The 18636-nt window shown below is 37.5% G+C and overlaps 1 protein-coding gene across 5 annotated transcripts in view; it reads right to left on the reverse strand.

The window, feature by feature from the left end:
* The window catches only part of SMARCA2 (SWI/SNF related, matrix associated, actin dependent regulator of chromatin, subfamily a, member 2), a 118060-nt gene that overhangs the window by 7811 nt on the left and 91613 nt on the right, over positions 1-18636 (reverse strand). For all 5 annotated transcript variants that reach the window (XM_063321264.1, XM_063321265.1, XM_063321266.1 and 2 more), the window contains one exon: positions 10416-10633. In XM_063321264.1, the coding sequence (XP_063177334.1) occupies positions 10416-10633 (218 nt within the window). The remainder of the gene's footprint in view (positions 1-10415; positions 10634-18636) is intronic.

Raw genomic sequence — 18636 nt, forward strand, 5'->3', positions numbered from 1 at the left:
CGCAATTTTTAGCAAATGTCCCTCCTGTCACTGTAAGTTTATCTTCTTCTTTGTCATTTTACAGTTGTTTTGTACCTCCTTGTCATAGCAAACCATTTCTTCATACTGATTTCCATTATATCAGATCCTGATTGCTATCAGACTAAGTAGATAATACAACGACAAAGATTATTAACTTCCATTAATGACTGTTAGGTTTCTGGGAAGATCACTGTAACTGTATTGAAAATCAGTACTGACATTTGTACTTCTTCAGTCATCTAAAATAACATGATGGGTTATCTAAAAACCTTTCACACTCTGTGAACATTGCTTATCACTTACAGGTGTTCACAATTTCTAAGATTTCCAGATTTCCCATTGTTCATCCTTTATTAATAGCTATTTTAACACTTAAAAATTGAGGGGCTTTTTTAATCTTATTTGTGGCTTCCCAAGTAATACATGGCTGTAAGTCACCTGGAGAGAAAATCTGCTGATGGCACTTAGGGGCTAGTCTTTTTTTTTTTTCCCCGCTCTGTGTGTGTCATTTTTCTCACAGACAAAGTAGCAGAAAAAAGCTCTGCTGACAGGAACTATCATTCACTGCACGTATTATTCACAAGCATTTCCCAGCCCACATGCACATGCCTCCTTCTCTCAGAGCTACTCCAAAAAGACCCTCATTTGCACCTTCAGGGGTACCAAAATTTCACAGGAGTTGGGCAAGAAGGCTGCCAAGTCCCAGTCTCGACCTGAGCTTCTCTCTTGCAGTCACCCTCCACAATGGTATGGGATCTTATCAGACACATTAAACTAATACTGAATCCAAGGTTAAATGAGGCAATTCTGCCATTGAGCATAAGGATGACAAAAAGCACAAAACAGCTCTGCCCTCTATGAAAGTCATGAATGCTTACTATATCTTAGACATTTCTTAATGCCTGAAACAGTATCAGAATTTGAGGAGCTACTGTTTTTCTTATGGACCTGGTAGATCAATGAACTAGTAGGTATAAACAGATTTTCCTCACTTCCTAAGTAGCTGTTGCTCACCTAATCCAAGATTTGTTATTCTCTGTTTAGCCCTGGGACACTGCTGCTCCTTATACACCTTGCATCAGAGAAGACAATAATGTAAATGTTCTAATCACAGCTTGCTAATCAGCGTTGTTCAACCAATACCATGGGCGCCAACTGGCAGCTAGAGCATTTTTCCATCCAATGCAAACCTAGAAACCTAAAGCCTGTCTCATCTGACAACTTTTGTCTGACTTGCAGCCGCAGAAGCTGTTCCCCTTGCCTGGTCAGCTTAACTGCCGGGCTGCCTCCTGCATTACAGCAAGATTATGGCACGTGCATGAACACCCTTCTGGGTGCTGCTGCTGCATGGTGAGACAAGGTGGCACACCGTGCATCCCTGTCAGGGAAGGTGAGAGTGAAGTCTATCCACCCCATACATTTCTGTCAGGATAAACAACCCAACAGACCACCTGCACCTCACGCTCCAGGACACTACTAGCCATTTCAACCAACGGATCTAATTTATTTCGGAAGCACCCTGTTAGTGAAATAGAAGAAATCATAAAATTACCAGATAATCGTTACCCCAAGTCTTACTGTTTCTCTCCTGACAGCAAATAATTGTGAAACTCAGGCCACGGTACCTCCCATCTCCTTTGGTACTGATTCACACCAAAGAGACAAATTCATTACTTTCACAGTTCCCCTGTTAAAACAGGAGGTGTTTATACTATGCATTTAAAGGCACCAATCTTGTTAATGATCTATGTGAGTGACTATGTCATGCCACGTGACAGAACTTGTCTTCATGTCACACTGCCCTCTCAAAGAGAAACTGGAAGCAATACAAGGAAAAGCAACGCATTAAGTACACACTACACAACTGACTAAATTAACAAGTGTTTCTACTTCTTTGCAAATTGAGGACTGTATTTATTTTTTTTTGTTAATAAAGAAAAGTGTTGAGCACTCACAGCTGCAACTGAGATCAATGAAATTTGTTCTGAGCCTACAGAACACTAAGTACTCTGAGAAATCACATCTCTGGTGCCCAAATGGTGTCTTAAAATTTACGCCTCTATCCTCATTTGTAAAAAGAGAATAAAATGTTGTGAAAAAAGTTCTGTATCTGCAAAACATTCAGACTCCTTATGAGCATTATAAAGAAGCCCAGGGGGAATTCACCATTCATTAACTGATCAATGCCCACTTTGCATATGCAATGCACTGGTCCAGTGGAAAAGCAAAGTAAAGCAAACCACTACACAGCATACCATAATGTACCTTCCTGGAGGAATCACATTAGGTTTCCACCTTTTTTCTCTTACATTCCATTTTCCTATGTCCTTGACTTTACAATAACTTAGTAGTTATTTGAATAAATCTGTGCAATATACTGACATATGATATAGATGTAAGCCAATCCTTTAAAAAGTGTGAAAAGTGGCTTTCAAAACTTTGTGCATTATGAATGTGGATTTGCTACACAGAAGGACTGAGTCATCATTGCTGTGTTTTAAACTTCAGCAGCTTTCTTTTAACAGAAATATCTATTTGAGAAAAAATACTAATACTAAACCAGTGATGCTGGTGTTGCTTCAATGTCTTAACAACAAATAGAATGATTAAGTATAGAGGAAACAACTACTAATAAACTATTTTTGATCACATTTTAAAACATGTTTAGCATATTTGTCCAATTTAAAAAGTTCCTGATTATTATAGAGGTTTTTATCTCATGACTATATAATTTTTTTCCCTTTTAACATACACATACACCCCTTCGTATATTGTATTTTATATTAAAAATATGACAGTAGTAAATTATTAAACAGCAATATCCTATTTTCAAGACATAAATCTAGCCAACTGTGATTTGTTCACACATTCTATTAAACTAAGAATGCCACAGAAAACCTTCAAGCTTTTGCTTGATATAATTAATTACTGAGAATCATTTAAGGCCGTGAAAGAAAAAGCATTAAGGGCATGAAATATGCAACAGACAGAAGACTAGTGCCTGATTTTGTCTACTCAGATCAATAACAACTTATTCTGTTCTATCCTTTTTATAGAACCTCCTCTCACAAAGAAATGTTATCTTCTGCTCCCTTTGTATATGTGCATCTATACTGTAAATTAATGTTGTCTTTTCTTACATAATCTCAAATGGCTGTGTTGTGGATACAACAGGAGAAAATTAGTAATTAGTAACGCAATTCTGATTTTAATCCCTGTCCCCAGTTTTATAATTAGAAAATAATAACCACAACAACTACCACATAAAAATCATGCGCAGTAAAAATCACTTCTGGTTGCCTAGCAACTAGCAGGATACATGCTGAAGGGAAGAAAGACCAGAATAAATTAAAAGACCTGACTGCGAAACAACTGTGAGTGACAGTTCACTGCTGCTGCATCAGCTCAACATGCTAGCCCTGTGCACGCTCACAGGACTAATATATAGTCTCGCACGCTGTGCGAGTTAAAAATCCTTAAGAAATACTGCTCATTTTAAAAATATTTTTGCTTAGAAGAATATTTGTGCTCAATATATCTGGTTTTCTCTCATTTTTGTCAAACTGCTTATAAGGTACATAGAAGCATATATTTCCACCCATTTAGTCAGTATTATCTGGAATTAAATGCAGGAACAATTAGGCCTCACTTGTACAAGGCTGCTTTTGTCTTTGTTTTTGCCGGCAGTATGTGGCCAGACACAAGCTGCCACTGACCTGTCAAAAGTATTACTATGATCAACACCCTTTCTCCTTTGGAATCAAAAGGAGAGACAACTACGAAGCTGAAACTGCAAGACGTTCTTGTATTTCTGGCAAATTTCAGACTTTTAACAAAATACTGCAATTCTATTTAGAGTAGGTAAAATGAAGAGTCCTGCATGCTTGCCCTAGTCATAGCGGTCACAACCAGAACCGCGGCATGCAAATTACAACTGCTAATCAAATGCAACTCAAATTACAAGTCCTAATCAAATGCAACTCACAAGGACGCCTTTAAAAAAGAGCGTGTGTGTGGGAGGAGAATTAGAAGAGCTTACATAGCGAGGTGGTTCCTCTGTATTTCATGACTTCCAACAGTAACCGAGCTATGTAGGGAGATGATTCATTTTCGTTAAATGTATTTAATGGTTTTTCCTTTTTGGAACTACCTGCAGTAATACATGGTGGATCTGTCCCCATCATTGAAATGGAAGTGGGTAAAAATACTTAAAAATATAATTCCTGGTTTTGACACATGGCTATGTGCTCCATAACTTTGGCTTGGCTATAAATAAGAATTATTTGCTTTGCATGTTTGAATACTCAAGAGTACCAGTTGGCATAATTAATTACTAGTTAGATTAGCAGTGGCTAATTACATTACTCACCATTTTACAACAGTTAAACACTGACAACCTCAGAAAACAGCTGGTAGTAGTCTGAATAAAATCCATTTCACATAGAGAAAATTACTCTCTCCCTGAGCTATGTCCTGTCAAAAGCAGAATACTATGGGCACGAATTTAAAAATTTTGTCTTTAATGATGCAGTGATCAAAATGCTAAACACCACAGACAGGGGAAGTCTCTTGCCAAGCAGGAAATGTGGACAGGGTACAACAACCCCATCCTCCAATTTCCTTACCAGCTTCATTAAAATGTGGTCAACAGGCACCTGCTATGTTGAGGAGGCTTTATGAAGTTAACTGGTTCACCATGCACTTGAAGCCTCATGAGCAGAGCAGAGAGCAGGCAGATCACAAATGAAAATCCCTGTATGCAATAGAGTTATCAGCATCCTGGGACTCTTGAAGTCAGCTGTTGCTATCTAACCAAAGCTAATGCAAACTAGCAGTAGCATCAAACTGGAGCCTAGACAGGAAACATCAAACTGTGATGCAAGGCAGAAGAGGACAGTGGATCTGTAGGGAAGCTGAAGGATTGCAAGGTATGAAGTATGATCCTTTTTCTCCACATAATTTTATCAGGAAAGGGAGGTTATACTTACAGCTTGTCTTCCTCTGAAATAAAAAATAAAGGAAAACCATCAAAAGAGGAAAAAGATAGTTTGGGGAACAGCAAAAACCAGCTGTTAGGGCTCAAATTTGGCATACAAATTCCTTACTCTGAAAAGAACAGTAAAACTGTCCCTGCTTTGAAAAGGCTAAAGCATACAAACTAATTTTGCTTTCTGAAAACATAACATACGTATTACACATATGATTCTATGGCTATCCTCTTCTATGGGCGTTCTAAACTTTAGATGGAAGGAAAGACAGGTTAAAAGCATCAGAACTGGAAAAAAGTGTGACAAAAATGCTGGACTGATGCATTTCAACTTCCTCTTTTCTAAACAGGTGTTTTACACTGCAAGATTAGAACAAGGTAAAAGGCTGCAAAGGCACCTAAATCTTAAGTTTAAGAAATAATTTCAACAAAATCCCAGACTAAAGTGTATTTTTGTAAATGGAGTCTGCAAAGATGATGCATATACTTTACACTGGAGAATCAGGATCAAGTGTTTAACTGGAAAGGCGTTTCCAGGTCCTTGAATCTAGGGCCTTGGTTTTGTAATCATATAAAAGTTTTTTAATCAAGGAAAAAAGCCCAAGTCTATCTAGGTATTTCTGCCCCACTATTCCGTATGGAAAGGTTCCAGAACTTGTTAGTATTAATGACTTGAATGCATCCATGAAGGTTTACACTTATATAACCTTGTGATCACCGTCCTGTATTTTACATATTTCTACACTCTCCCTGTGTTTATGCTTCCCTTCTTTCCCAAATGAACTTACTGAGAGCAATCATCTTCTCTCAGATTGTGCTGTGTTTGGATAAATAAACCAACCTGTTTCCTCTCGCAAGACTCTCCCATGCTACTTATCATTGAAATAATTATTTACACTTGTCTCAGTGTAAACTAATCTTTCTTGAATGGAAAAGTATTCAAGTACTACATACAGCAACTCTAAAGCATTAATGGTGTCACATATAATGACATACACATATAATGAGTATTTCCTCATCCACACAGTCAATAGTGTCAGTATCAGGCTCCTATTTGCTTATGGCTGGACAATACTGATGGCTCGTAGCTAGCTTTGATCAACAATTTCTGTGCCTAGGTCACTTTTTTCTGTCAGTTCCACATGGTGACCTTCCAACTCAAAGAAAAGTTTCCTATTTTTAGTCTGTAAGCAGCTTATAATGCACTCTGAGGTACTATACTTCATGTCAGTTCTTTTACTCTAGACTTAACTGTGTTCAGTCCTCCATAAATACCATTCCAACACTAGTATTTTTGCTAGGACATTTAAAAATATATATCATTAATACATTATGATCTGTGCCAACACCAATTCTTCTAGAACTTTCATGGTATCTTCTTTCCAGGTTAATAGTTCCTATTTTAATAGTTGCCTCAGTTACATCCTTTTCCTGTTTTCACTCATGATTAGAGAGCTTACTTGTTAGATCTCCTCTTTCTTTCATATTAGCTTATAATTTTCCTGTGGTATCCTAATAAATGCTTTACCAAAATCATAGAATGGTTTGCATTGGAAGGGACCTTTGAAGGTAATCTAACGCAAGTTCCCTGCCGTGGGTGGGCAGGGACATCATCCACTAGATCAGGTGACTAGAAGTCACAGGACTCTGACTATCTTTTCTATGTTTTGCTTCGTTACAGATTTATTCTCCATTCTAAAACACTACAGATGAAACCTACACCAACTCAGCTTCACCTATGACAACAAAGCAGTGTAGAAGAGAAAAAAAGGCTCGGCATCTGTAGTACTGCTCTGTATCTATGGTACTGCTCTGGCAACATGGTAGATGATTTGATACTTAAAGCTGAGTAGTAAGAGCACAGGTGCAGTTTAAAAAGGTAGCAATGACTTCAACAAGCATTTTTACTTCTTAACGATTTGGAGCACTTACCCCACAGTTCTTCAAATCAAGGTAAGACTATTTCTTTCAAGATTAATAAAGATATGATAAAGAAATGCCTATCAACACGAAGAAAAGCTTAAAGCACATCACCCAATACTGGAATCCAAAGCAGAGCGGCCTGTCAGAAGGAGGTATTGTCAACCTGACAGGACCTCAACAGCTCTCGCACCAAAGGAGTCCAAACAGTCTGAGCTGAACATTTTCACAGTGCCTCACATCTCTGTCCTTTTGCTCCTTTTTTACTATTTCTTTGATGACACGGAAACACCCCAAGTACCAGAATTCCAGGAAACTAATGCAGTTAGGCTGCCAGTCAAGTCAAATCTCAGCATGAACACTGAAGTTTTCCCTCCTTCAGAGTGTTCCTAGTTCTCTAGGAAGATCCAAAGAAACTCAGCTTGTAGCTATAAATTGCTCTGTAAGAACTATTAAAATTTTCATTATTGGAATGTTTCATTAAAATCAGTATGATGTTGGCATGTGGGGTGGGAATAAAAGGAAATACGTGAGTTGCTATACAGGACTGCATAAAAGAGGAAAACCTCAAGAAAAAGCTTGAATTTGCACTGAGGACATGACAGAGATAAACAGTAATTTGACCTCAATGCTAACTTTCACTGTCTTGCATGGACTTCTTTAACTGGGGTTTGCAAGTAGCTGGGTATCTACCTCTGAATTTCCTTTTCAAAGAATCACATGCTGCATTTCTCTACACTGAACACTTATCTGAAATGTTGATAATTTGTCTGTTTAATATTGTTTTGACCTTTATATAATAATTGTGTGGCTCAGACTTCAGTTTACTAGAGCTTATGGCCTCCTTTATTGTAGCCTCTAGTATTGCTAGACATAGGCAACCCAGCCTATCGTGTTGGATGCTTTTTAAATAAGGGAGGAAAGGATTGTACTTGTCCCCAAACACCTGCAACAGAAGTCAAATAGAAGACAGTTAAGGAAGTATCCGGGGACTCCTTCCCTGCATCAACATTATACAGAATCGCCACACAAAAGCAGCCAACTGGTATTCCAGATTGTTGTGGGCACCATGGAAAAATTTGTTTTTAAAGAGAAAAATTGTAACAAGAACAGAGAAGCGGTACTGTATTTACAAGGAGCTCTTCTCAAAAGCAAGGGGAAACATGAGATAAACAAACATTTATTAGTTTAGCAACATATTATCTTGATTTTTTTGCCTTCTGGCTTATTAACTGCAACAAAACTTACTGAAGATTGTAGAATTGGTTTTGACAAAGTAACTCAGGCCAAAGTCAGTAAGATTTTGAATGGGTGTCACCTGACCACCTTTTGGGACACAATCAGCTCCCTGTGGTCTGGATCAGCCCTCTGGACTTTCATAAAGTAGAGACGAGAACTCTATTATCACTGAAAATTTAAGCTAAAGACAAAGATGATTTCAAGCATTCAAATACTAAACACATGAAAAACCTTTTTTTTTCCCCAGATGAAGCTCATGGCCTACTTTTCTTCCAATTAACCTGTCCCTCTATACTTGTCCCAATTGCCTTCACACACACAAAAGCCCAGAGCAGAACAAACATGAACCTCCAACAAAGCTGAAGCGTTCCAATGCCTAAAACTCACTTAATTCTAAAGATGCAAATCCTGAAAATGTTTATTGAACTCCAGAACAACCTTAACACCAAAAACTTTAAGATATTAAAGTTTTCTGATGCATAAATTTACAATTCTGTATTGTCCTGGTATGTACAGCGGTTTGATGCTACCTCTCAAAAAATTCAGAATACAGGCAACGGGAACTCTTCTGCATATTTCATCGCACTGAAAAGCTCAGTTTAACAGACATTTTTAATTCCTAACAGAATAGAGCTCTGTATGCTTTTTAAAGCAGGAACCAATTCTGTCTTCCATAAATGTGGGCTCCTGGGAGAGAAATAGTATGCCCTGTCACTACAAAATAGCACAGTGGTTAACTTGTTTGACAGAGATCAGATATGAACTTCCTGGGGCATAAGCAATAGGCAAAAATCTTTTAACTTCCCCAGTAACTATCAGTTACTATCAGTAGCTATCAGTAGCTATCCCCTGCTGGAGGCCAGCTGAAGTAACTCTCTTGCTATTTTAAAAATGAGAAGTAGGCATCTTGATCAGAAGTGCCTGCCTTCAGGAGAAGGCTCAAGGCCAGGGATCCAAAATGAAGGGATGCTTCCTTGCAGCCCTGACTGGAATACCTGAACTTTAAACACTTCTCCCTTCTCAGCTATTCTGTTAGTCGAGATCCACAGCAAGCTGAATACACTGTTTGTAGGCAGCTTCCTGCTCATCAAGTTCATTGCTGTGAATATCCTGTTCCGATGCAAAAAACTTTTCGATGTATGCTAGAGAGAGCCCACAGATCACAGAATGCTAAATTTCAACAGTTACGTGCCAAAAAAGTCAGGCATCCTGGCTCTGTGTGCTTCACCAGATATTGCACAAGTAAACCTTGTACAGGCAGATCTAGAACAGTGCCTGCCAAAAAAGAAGTACAACTTGCCATCTGAAGTCACGGACTGAAAGTTGCTTACATGCAAAAATGATATTGTTACACTTGTGCAGGTCACCTAATAAAAATACTTCTTGATTTTCTCTGAATGCATTTAATATTAATTTAGCTTTAAATTGCTCCTTATATGATTTAAGTAATTAAATGTACAGCAAAGAAGGGATAAATACACAAGAAGGCTTTACTGATTTTTGGCAAATAGGAGTTGAGTTAAAAAATACAACTTTCTCAAAAAAGTCTGATTCAAAGATGCTACTAACTAATTCTCAATTTCTTCCTCATGAAGCACAGATGATTTTCAGTTTGAAAATGTGCAAAACAGAAGTCTTCAAATGACATCTCAGTTTAGAAGTGCTATTTTTTCCTAAGGTCCAGCTATTTAGGATTTTGTTATACTGAAAATAGGGATTTCTTGACAAATAGGCCTCCATCTCACCTGTGGACAACATATTATGCTCTGCATTTCTACAGTTTTTCCTTTGGCAGCTCAGATGCTTATGATATGAGCCCTACATTTTTTGGGCAGTCTTTCAGGTTATGGTGAGACCCATCTTAACCTGCCTTAATAAATCTGTAGCCATGTATTTGAAAAGATTAATCTTAACATATGCTGCATCACTAAACTGAAGAAAAATCCCACTCAAACTAAATGTTCTTAAGTACACCTCCTCAGTAGAATGACTTAATTTCTAAACAGGAGCTCTATGCCTCCTTTTTGTATTTGTGTTTCAACAGCTTCCTATCAGTTGGGTCTTTAAAAAATCCTCTACAAAGAGTGAGACTTACAGGATCAGGCCCTAAGTGAATTACTTTTCAGAATGCTATGTCAGCAAATCCTTCTGAAGACTGAAAACAAAAATGAAGCCATTAAAAAACACAGAGAGATCTCAATAGAGAGGGTAAAAGCACATGCAAGAGAGAGAGGGCCTCCAAGCTCACCTATCCTTGTAGTTTATCACAGTGTCAATGATAGCATTCATTTGTTTTGTCAGTTTGGGTGGGTTGGGTGACAACTTCTCTGCAGGAGGTCTGCCTCTTCTTTTCTTTGCTTTCTCTACATCCTCCTTCCCAGAATCTTTATCCACATTTCTTCGTCTCTTCCGTTTTTTAAGCCGGACTTCCTCTTCCATTTCTTCCAAATTGCCGTCTTCAATTGCCTGAAAACCATAGATTCAAAAAGTATGATTTTTAAACAAAGGAGATATTGCAAAGGGAAATAACAGATTGCATTTAAAAAAAAATGCAGCCCCACAGGATGCAGACAATTCAGCTCAAAATGTTCAGCTTATTTATAAACAAGAGTACAACAAGAAATTGAGTTACTGGCAATCAAGGAGACACTAAACATTAATTTGTTTTAAGAATTCCACTCTAATCTAAATAGATGCGTATTTACCTGAACCTTGAATTCCAGACCAACTCACAGTTCTACAAACAACAATGGCCTATGGTACTGTGTCAGTAAGTGTACAACAAACATTCATTTGTTCAAGTCAGTGGCAGTTCTGGTTTATGTAGTTCCATGCAAAACAGACTTTGGTATCACACGTTTTCAAACAGGGCAGTCTAAACTGCCCTCGCTCCCAAAGCCAGATCACGCACAATTCTTTGCGTACACAAACAACACACAGATACTTCACTCAATAACAACTCAACTTCTCTTTCAAATAGTTTAAGCAACTTCCAAATTGCCTAAGTATTAAAGCCATCTCTAAAATGTATCATTTTCTTCTAGATTAGTAACCAACAGATAGGCAGAAGCACTGTCAGTACAGTGTTTTACTGTAAAAAGCGCTCATAACGTGGGATGCAAAAAAACCCAACCAACGAACCCCAAACACACAGTCACAAACAATGAACACTAGTTTCAATTACCTGGATGTATGCTTTTAACCAGACCCAGCAGCACTATGCAGAGGGATAAAACAATCGCTACAGAAAACCAAACTAGGAAATACAGGAACCTGTTCACACAATGACTATCAGATCCATGTGATAAAGCAAGAAGCTGAACTTTTATTGATTTGGGAAAGCCAACAAAAGAAAAGAAATAAAAATACTGGGTCACAAGAGAACTGAAATTAAAAATAAAGAAAATGAAAAAAAATCTTAAAACTAGGCTTTCTGATTAATGCTTTCTCAGAACATAACTGATGTTGATATTTGTCCCTTTTGCCTCTCAATATTGCCTTGAGTACATGCAAATTCTAATCAATCCTTTCTCGTAGCTGAAAGGATCTCTAATCATAAGGCAATTACCTTCACTTCTCCACAGCACCAAACACGGCTAATATTTATGATCATGTGAGCATAACAATCAATATAAAAAGAGTGATTACAGCCCAGACATAATTTTTCTCAATTGTGTACAATGCCTCTTGAAAAACATTTTGTGAACAAAATCTGATGCACAACACAAAACAACCTGGCATGTTAAAAACACTACTGGGATTCCAAAATCTGTTTCCTATGCATCCTCCGATGTGCAAATCCACAGAACAAACATAAACGCCAAATCCTGAGGGACAGTCTGAAACTAGGCCTTAATAATCAAAAGACAATTTACATCATGCTTTCACAGCATTCAGATAACCACTATGAAGGAGGCTTGAGATCTGATGAGTTAGGAAGAAAAAAGAAGGAAAAAAAAATAATCTGCACACAAATTCATTAATATTCATTTGGCTAAAGCAGGACACCCACTATAATCCACTGCAGCTAACAAAGATTAAGAAAAGGAAATTTCTCTGCATATCTTGGAAGCTAGAAAAGCTAATAATAAATACAGCATGCAAGGCTGTCAACAGTTAATGTCATTGCTCTCCTTAAGCACTCAGTTGTACATTGAAATACGGAGAACACCGACTTTTGATGTGTTACACACCTACACATGCCTGTGATGTAGTTCTACTGAATCTTCAAGACGGCAATGAAAAAGGATATTTACCTTACCACTATCAGCAGGCCGGCTATCGGAAATCACAGTTAGTGGGGATAAAATTAACAAGCCAGCAAAGCAGCGAGCTGCTAGTCTCTTCATCAGCTGATCAGGAAAAAAAAGAGAGCTGGGGAAAGGCTATGTTTTCATATACAAGTAATTTTATTTTACTGAAAATTTAATACTGAAAGGATTGTGGATACTCAAATCTGCTGTTTCATTCTACCTACTACAAGGCCCGAAGCCTTCCTCCTTCAGCCTGCTTTAATATTGACAACTACTTATCCTATTTCTCCCCTTATTATTCCAGGCATCCAAATTAGGTTTTTAGCTGGGCAGTTACTGATTCTTGTTAGCATTTTAATTATAATAGCAGAATTAGACAATTTCACGTGTGATTTTAAAACTGAAATAGGCTGCATGCATTTTAAAGATGCATTTATTACAGAAAATGTATTCCTATTGCTCCGCAGTGAACAGATCAGGTTTTGGTTATTGAAACTGATAAAAAAATCTATTGTGATTTACAAGAAATTGAAAAAACAAAACAACCCAAGTTCTTATTTTGTTAACTTCAGTAACACTTTTTTGTCCTTGAGAAAACTGGTGTTCACTTAACTAAAGTATTTTTATATTTTTGATTGCTTGATACATTTTCTACCACCAAAAAAATAACATCACAGAGTTACGGCGCTGTCATCACAGAGTTTACTAACATCTCATTTTAGAATTCTGCATAAAATTCTTGCTCAGAGTACTTAGTATTTTGGATTAAAATATCAGGACAAGGAGATATTATAAAAGTAAAAAGATTTTTTTAATATTATATATAGCAATGTAGTAAAGACAAAAAATAAAACCCAAGTAAAATAACATATACTCTTCCACTCGTAAAATTAGTGACTAGCAGATAGCAAATTAAATCTTAGCATATTACACATGTGCAAACAAATATTAAAACTGTCTACTTAGCTAGTAATGTATCAATTGATTACTCAGCTTTCAAAATTTACATGCATGAATGTAAACTCAGTTTTCCTTAATTTAAAGACTTTAGTGACACCACTTGAAAATCAGTGTGACAATGCCAGCAGTACAAAAATGTTGTTGTGACTCCTAACATTAGTTCTCAAGTGGCAAATTTATATTTTGTACATAAACAGTAATATTAAAAGCTAAACCTGTAAGATTTATGCTGCCTCAAAAGATGGCTTAAAACTATAACACATAAATCAATTATCAGCAGATATTAATGCTCTGTGCATATGTTTACACATATGATCCATACATGTGTGTATGAGTAACAAAATATTTATTAAACTGACTCATCTGACTGAGCTCTTTGTTAGAAAAGCTTACTATTCTAGGGCTGAAGGGCCACACTGAAGAGAACGCCCTTCCAAACCTTTACCCGTACGATAATGATACAAATCCCAGACACAAATCTCCAGTTCCTGACAGATGATGGGCTGTGTGAGAATGCAAGACAGCACAGACACCTCCCATGCTCAAATGCCTCTGGATTAGTGAGATGAACAGCAAGGGAGTCAAGGAAAATAGTACACAAATAAAAATTTAACACTTTCCTTCCCTTAACGAAACAGGACCAAAGAGTACAATTAAGTTTGGAGACTTCATTCTTTGAAAGAAAACTGTGAAAATGTAATGCCAAATTTTGCAAAGGATTGGGCGCCTCATGAAAGGCAAGAGATACCAGTGGAAGTGTGAGGACCCAATGTTAAGTACAGTACTGACAAAATCTTCCTGTTTTTCTGAACCTCACTGCTGTATCCTGGTCCACGTATACAAAAAAATTTCCTTGCTAAAGAGCTAAAAGCATGCAGGCTTGCCAGGGCACCAGAATTTTAAGAAAGAACATACTGACCATGGATTAAAGAAACCAAACCGCCCTCCTCCAAAAAGAGATGACCCTGCCCCCACCCTAAAATTAAAAAATCCAACGCAAAACAAAAGTGGATTTTTCAGAATGCAAGTAAAAGTTACTTCCGAGACAGCTGGCCTTCCTATTGCTGCCTGCAATTACATTTTCCTCTTCATAAAGGAAAGTAGCTCTTTTGCGGTGGAAGTATTCTTAGTGAACATGGATACAGATGCAGGAGCACCACAGAAACAAAGTAAATATCAAATGGAAACCGTTTTGTTTCTCTTTTTGAAGAGCAGGACCTTATGGATGTATTCTTAACTTCATGAGAACATGACACAGCAACATGACTGAACACGCTTTCAATTGAGAATTACGGACCCAAATAAGCACTAAGTGCTACAGCTTTGAGTTTTCTTTCATGAATGCCTTCTTCAAGTCAATAATTGTGTTAGTCTTGTATTAGTTTTAAAATTCATTTTACAGCAATCAGGTAACTCAAGTGTCATCACACAGTGCATCAACAGACGTGCTCAGCATTAAAGTTAGTTTTAATGCCTATGGCCTGTCTCTAATTTAGATGACAACACTGTAAGGCATGGTTGGACATAACTACAGTATTGTGCGAAAGTTAAGGCATAGTGAAAGCTATTGCTACTATTTACAGTCAAAGAAACAGTACACACAAAACAAAAGTGGTAGGGAGACATGTAACAAATCTACTTGATAATGATGAAAATATGTTCAGATTAAATGGGAAATGGGCATGGAAGATGTGATCTCTTCCTGCATCCCTCTCTGATTTTATCTTAATGACTTGAACATTAAAATAGCTTGCCCCCTTCCCTTCAGACATCAATGCCCTGTGTCTCCCCAACATCCAAAGTTAGAGGAGAACAACTGTGACTTACATTATCCACGTGAACAGATTTGCTAGCATGCTAATTAAACTCCATAGAAAGCATATAAAACATAGGTGAACAGAAAAAAAAGTCAGCTTCCCAACTCCCTGAACAGAAATACTAACTCCATCAAGCAAAGGTTCCAAAAGAATGACCTTTTCTGGGAGCAACAAGTAACTTACCTGGGCCTGTACTGACTACAGGCCAAGAGGCACTAAACTTAAGGGCTGTTAATCACTTAAAACCAAAAAACACATCAGTAATGCAGTAATGAACACCAGATGACTGCTTTGCAAAATGAAGTTCCCATTTACTAATATGGAAGAGAAGAAAGAAGTAAGACGCCACAGAAGGCTAATAATAGACACTGAAAGCACTAAAATGTGATCTACCTGCCCCTAACAATTTGTCTCTTCAGCATAATCCTTGAAGTCCTATACTGATATTCCAAGTGGATAAATTCTACTTTATTTTTTCCTTCTTGCTGTCTTTGAAATCCTACCCCTCTTTATTTTACATTTTTGTTCTCAGATTATATCTGACAACTGATGAAGACTTCAACTTTCCAACCTGAAGTTCATCTCCAAAAAATCTCTTCAAAATCCAGTCCTCCTGCTTAGTTTCCTGGGTCTGTTTCAAATTTCCACACATTGGAATTATTTCTTAGCTCTCAAGAGCAAGTTCCCTTACATTGTAACTACTTATTTCTTGCTAGACTACAGCACAGAGGTCAGTATATTACAGGTAAAGACTGTCAAGAACACAAAAATACTTGACAATTACATGAAAGGGCATAAGATATTCTACCAACAGCGCAATGACTAAATACCTGTAGATAATTATAAGGATTGTTGAAGGGTTTTTTTAACTGAATTTCCTCTCCTAGTTGGATAGTATTGCACAACAGATTTGACAGACCAGTTTTGCTGGAACTAAAGTAAAAGAGAGTATAGATTAAAATCTGCCAAAGGCAAGGAATTAGTGAAGACATCCAGTTCTTCCTTGCTTTCACTGCTGACTCATTCTCCTCCATATAAGGAATATTCCAAAAGTCTCCATCCAGTACTTAAGTAGAAATGAAAGCATTGTTTTTTAGAAAAACATAAGCAAAATGCAATTATTGCAAAAAACACATAAACTTGTAATGAATCATCTTCTCAGATATGCTGAACTTCCACAAGATAAGGAAAGAGTCCTTCAGCTATACGTTCATCAGTCAAAGTCTGCATCTTCACACCACTGAAACTTGCTTTTTTTTGAGAAGCGAGAGAAGATAAGATCGTTTTCTGTTTTGCATTTGAAAACTATTAATAGTTGCTTAATTATTTGCACAGAAACTTCAGGTGCCTATCCTTAAATAGACATTAAGGAAAAAAATAATGCAAATTATAAATAGTTTTTCCTTGCATTTTGATTTAAAGACTGATGACAAAAAGACCTGATAGAACCATGCAAGAACATACTTACTTTTAAAGAGAAATGGTCTCAGCCAAAACAACAGAGCATAACGTTAAAAAAAAAAAGCGCTACCTATTTAAAAGTACTTATATGATTGAAGTTTTTATCTTCAGTGTTTTCTTTCTGGTCTGAGAAAAACCTATCAGATAAAATAAAAGCCGGACTAGGGAAGTCATCATCCCCCTGTACTTGGCACTGGTGACGCCCCACCTCGAGTACTGCGTTCAGTTTTGGGCCCCTCGCTACAAGAGGGACATTGAGGTGTTGGAGTGTGTCCAGAGAAGGGCTACAAAGCTGGTGAAGGGTCTAGAGGACAAGCCTTATGAGGAACGACTGAGGGAGCTGGGGTTGTTTAGCCTGGAGAAGAGGAGGCTGAGGGGAGACCTTATCACCCTCTACAACTACCTGAAAGGGGGTTGTAGAGAGATGGGGGCTGGTCTCTTCTCCCAAGTAACAGGCGATAGGACAAGAGGAAACGGGTTCAAATTATGTCAGGGGAGGTTTAGATTGGATATTAGGAAACATTTTTTCACTGAAAGGGTTACTAAACATTGGAATAGGCTGCCCAGGGAGGCACCTCCCTGGAGGTGTTTAAAAAAAGGGTAGATGGGGCACTTAGGGACATGGTTTAGAAGTGGTTTTTGTCAGGGCAGGTTAATGGTTGAACTTGATGATCTTAAAGGTCCCTTCCAACCTCAGCAATTCTATGATTCTATGATTCTAAAATATCCTAATATTTAATCTTCATGTAAAATATCTTAATGCTTTATCTTAATCTTTAAGGTGACAATTACCAAGTAAAGCATCATGCAGACCCAGCACTGATAAACTTGCTCTGAGTTATGGCAAACTACGTTGGCAAGGACATAAATTTATAAATCAATAATTAGTCTCATCCCTCCCTCCCCCAAAAGGCAAATGATTTTAAATGGAACCACTCAAACTGATTTTGTACCTAAAAGCTTTTCATAACTTTTAGGGACAGAAAGACTGAAGAGCAGAGTAATTACCAATGATACCAGGCTCCACAGCCTGCTCAGGGAGCAGAAGGAAAGTGCTCCATTTGGGGGAAGGCACTGGGTGATAAAAAGAACAACTGCACCATGCTGACTACAGATACTTTGCTTAACCAATTACAGCACTGAGAAAATACACAGTGTCTTAACAGACACTGAACGTGGAACTACCAAACATCATCACTATTCTGTGGTATACAGCTACTCATCCATGCTCTTTAAAGATCTACAGAACTAACTCTAATTTCCTTTTGCAGTTTTCGAAAGGACGTGTGATTTACCCCTCCCATTTGACATACAGTTGTACTTTATAACAAGATTTAACTTTAACAGCCTCTTGACTAAGCCAACCTAACCTAGAAGCAGCAGAAAGAGGGGAAAAAAAGATCCAAATAATTCGATATCAGAAACCATTGATATCTACCTCTTCATCACTGAACTGTTTTGTTGTGGTAGGGTTTGTTTGTTTCTTTTTTTTCCCAACTAGTCTCACCTTCTTCTTAGGAAGCCAGGTCACCTGCTGAACAACTCTTGCCATTTGGAGTAATAGCCTGTTTCTAAACACAGTGGAAAAACTCTCTCATTGAAGACTGGAGGACAATATGCAACGGACTTGTGAAATACTGTGCATGAAAGTTGCCAGATAATAAACAAGCATATTCTGAAAAGGATGTTATAATAGCAGTTCTGAACTTGATGGTATCCTGTGCAGTTCACACTTCGTTCAGATTGCTCAGAACCTTACACCATATTCATGCTTCAAAGATTAAACATTCTTAATGCATAGGCGTTGGAAATGATTGCAGGTACCTTTGGAATTAAAATTTACAGAATGAATAAGATGCAACACTATCACTTATGAAAATACTGCGGGTAAATTTATGGGGGAAAAAACAATAATCTTCACAGATTCACAGTTGTAAAGGAACACACTTAATGTGACCAAAGCTATTCTTCAAGACTG

The sequence above is a fragment of the Chroicocephalus ridibundus genome, chromosome Z (genome assembly GCF_963924245.1).
Source record: "Chroicocephalus ridibundus chromosome Z, bChrRid1.1, whole genome shotgun sequence".
In the NCBI taxonomy this organism is placed as follows: Eukaryota; Metazoa; Chordata; class Aves; order Charadriiformes; family Laridae; genus Chroicocephalus; species Chroicocephalus ridibundus.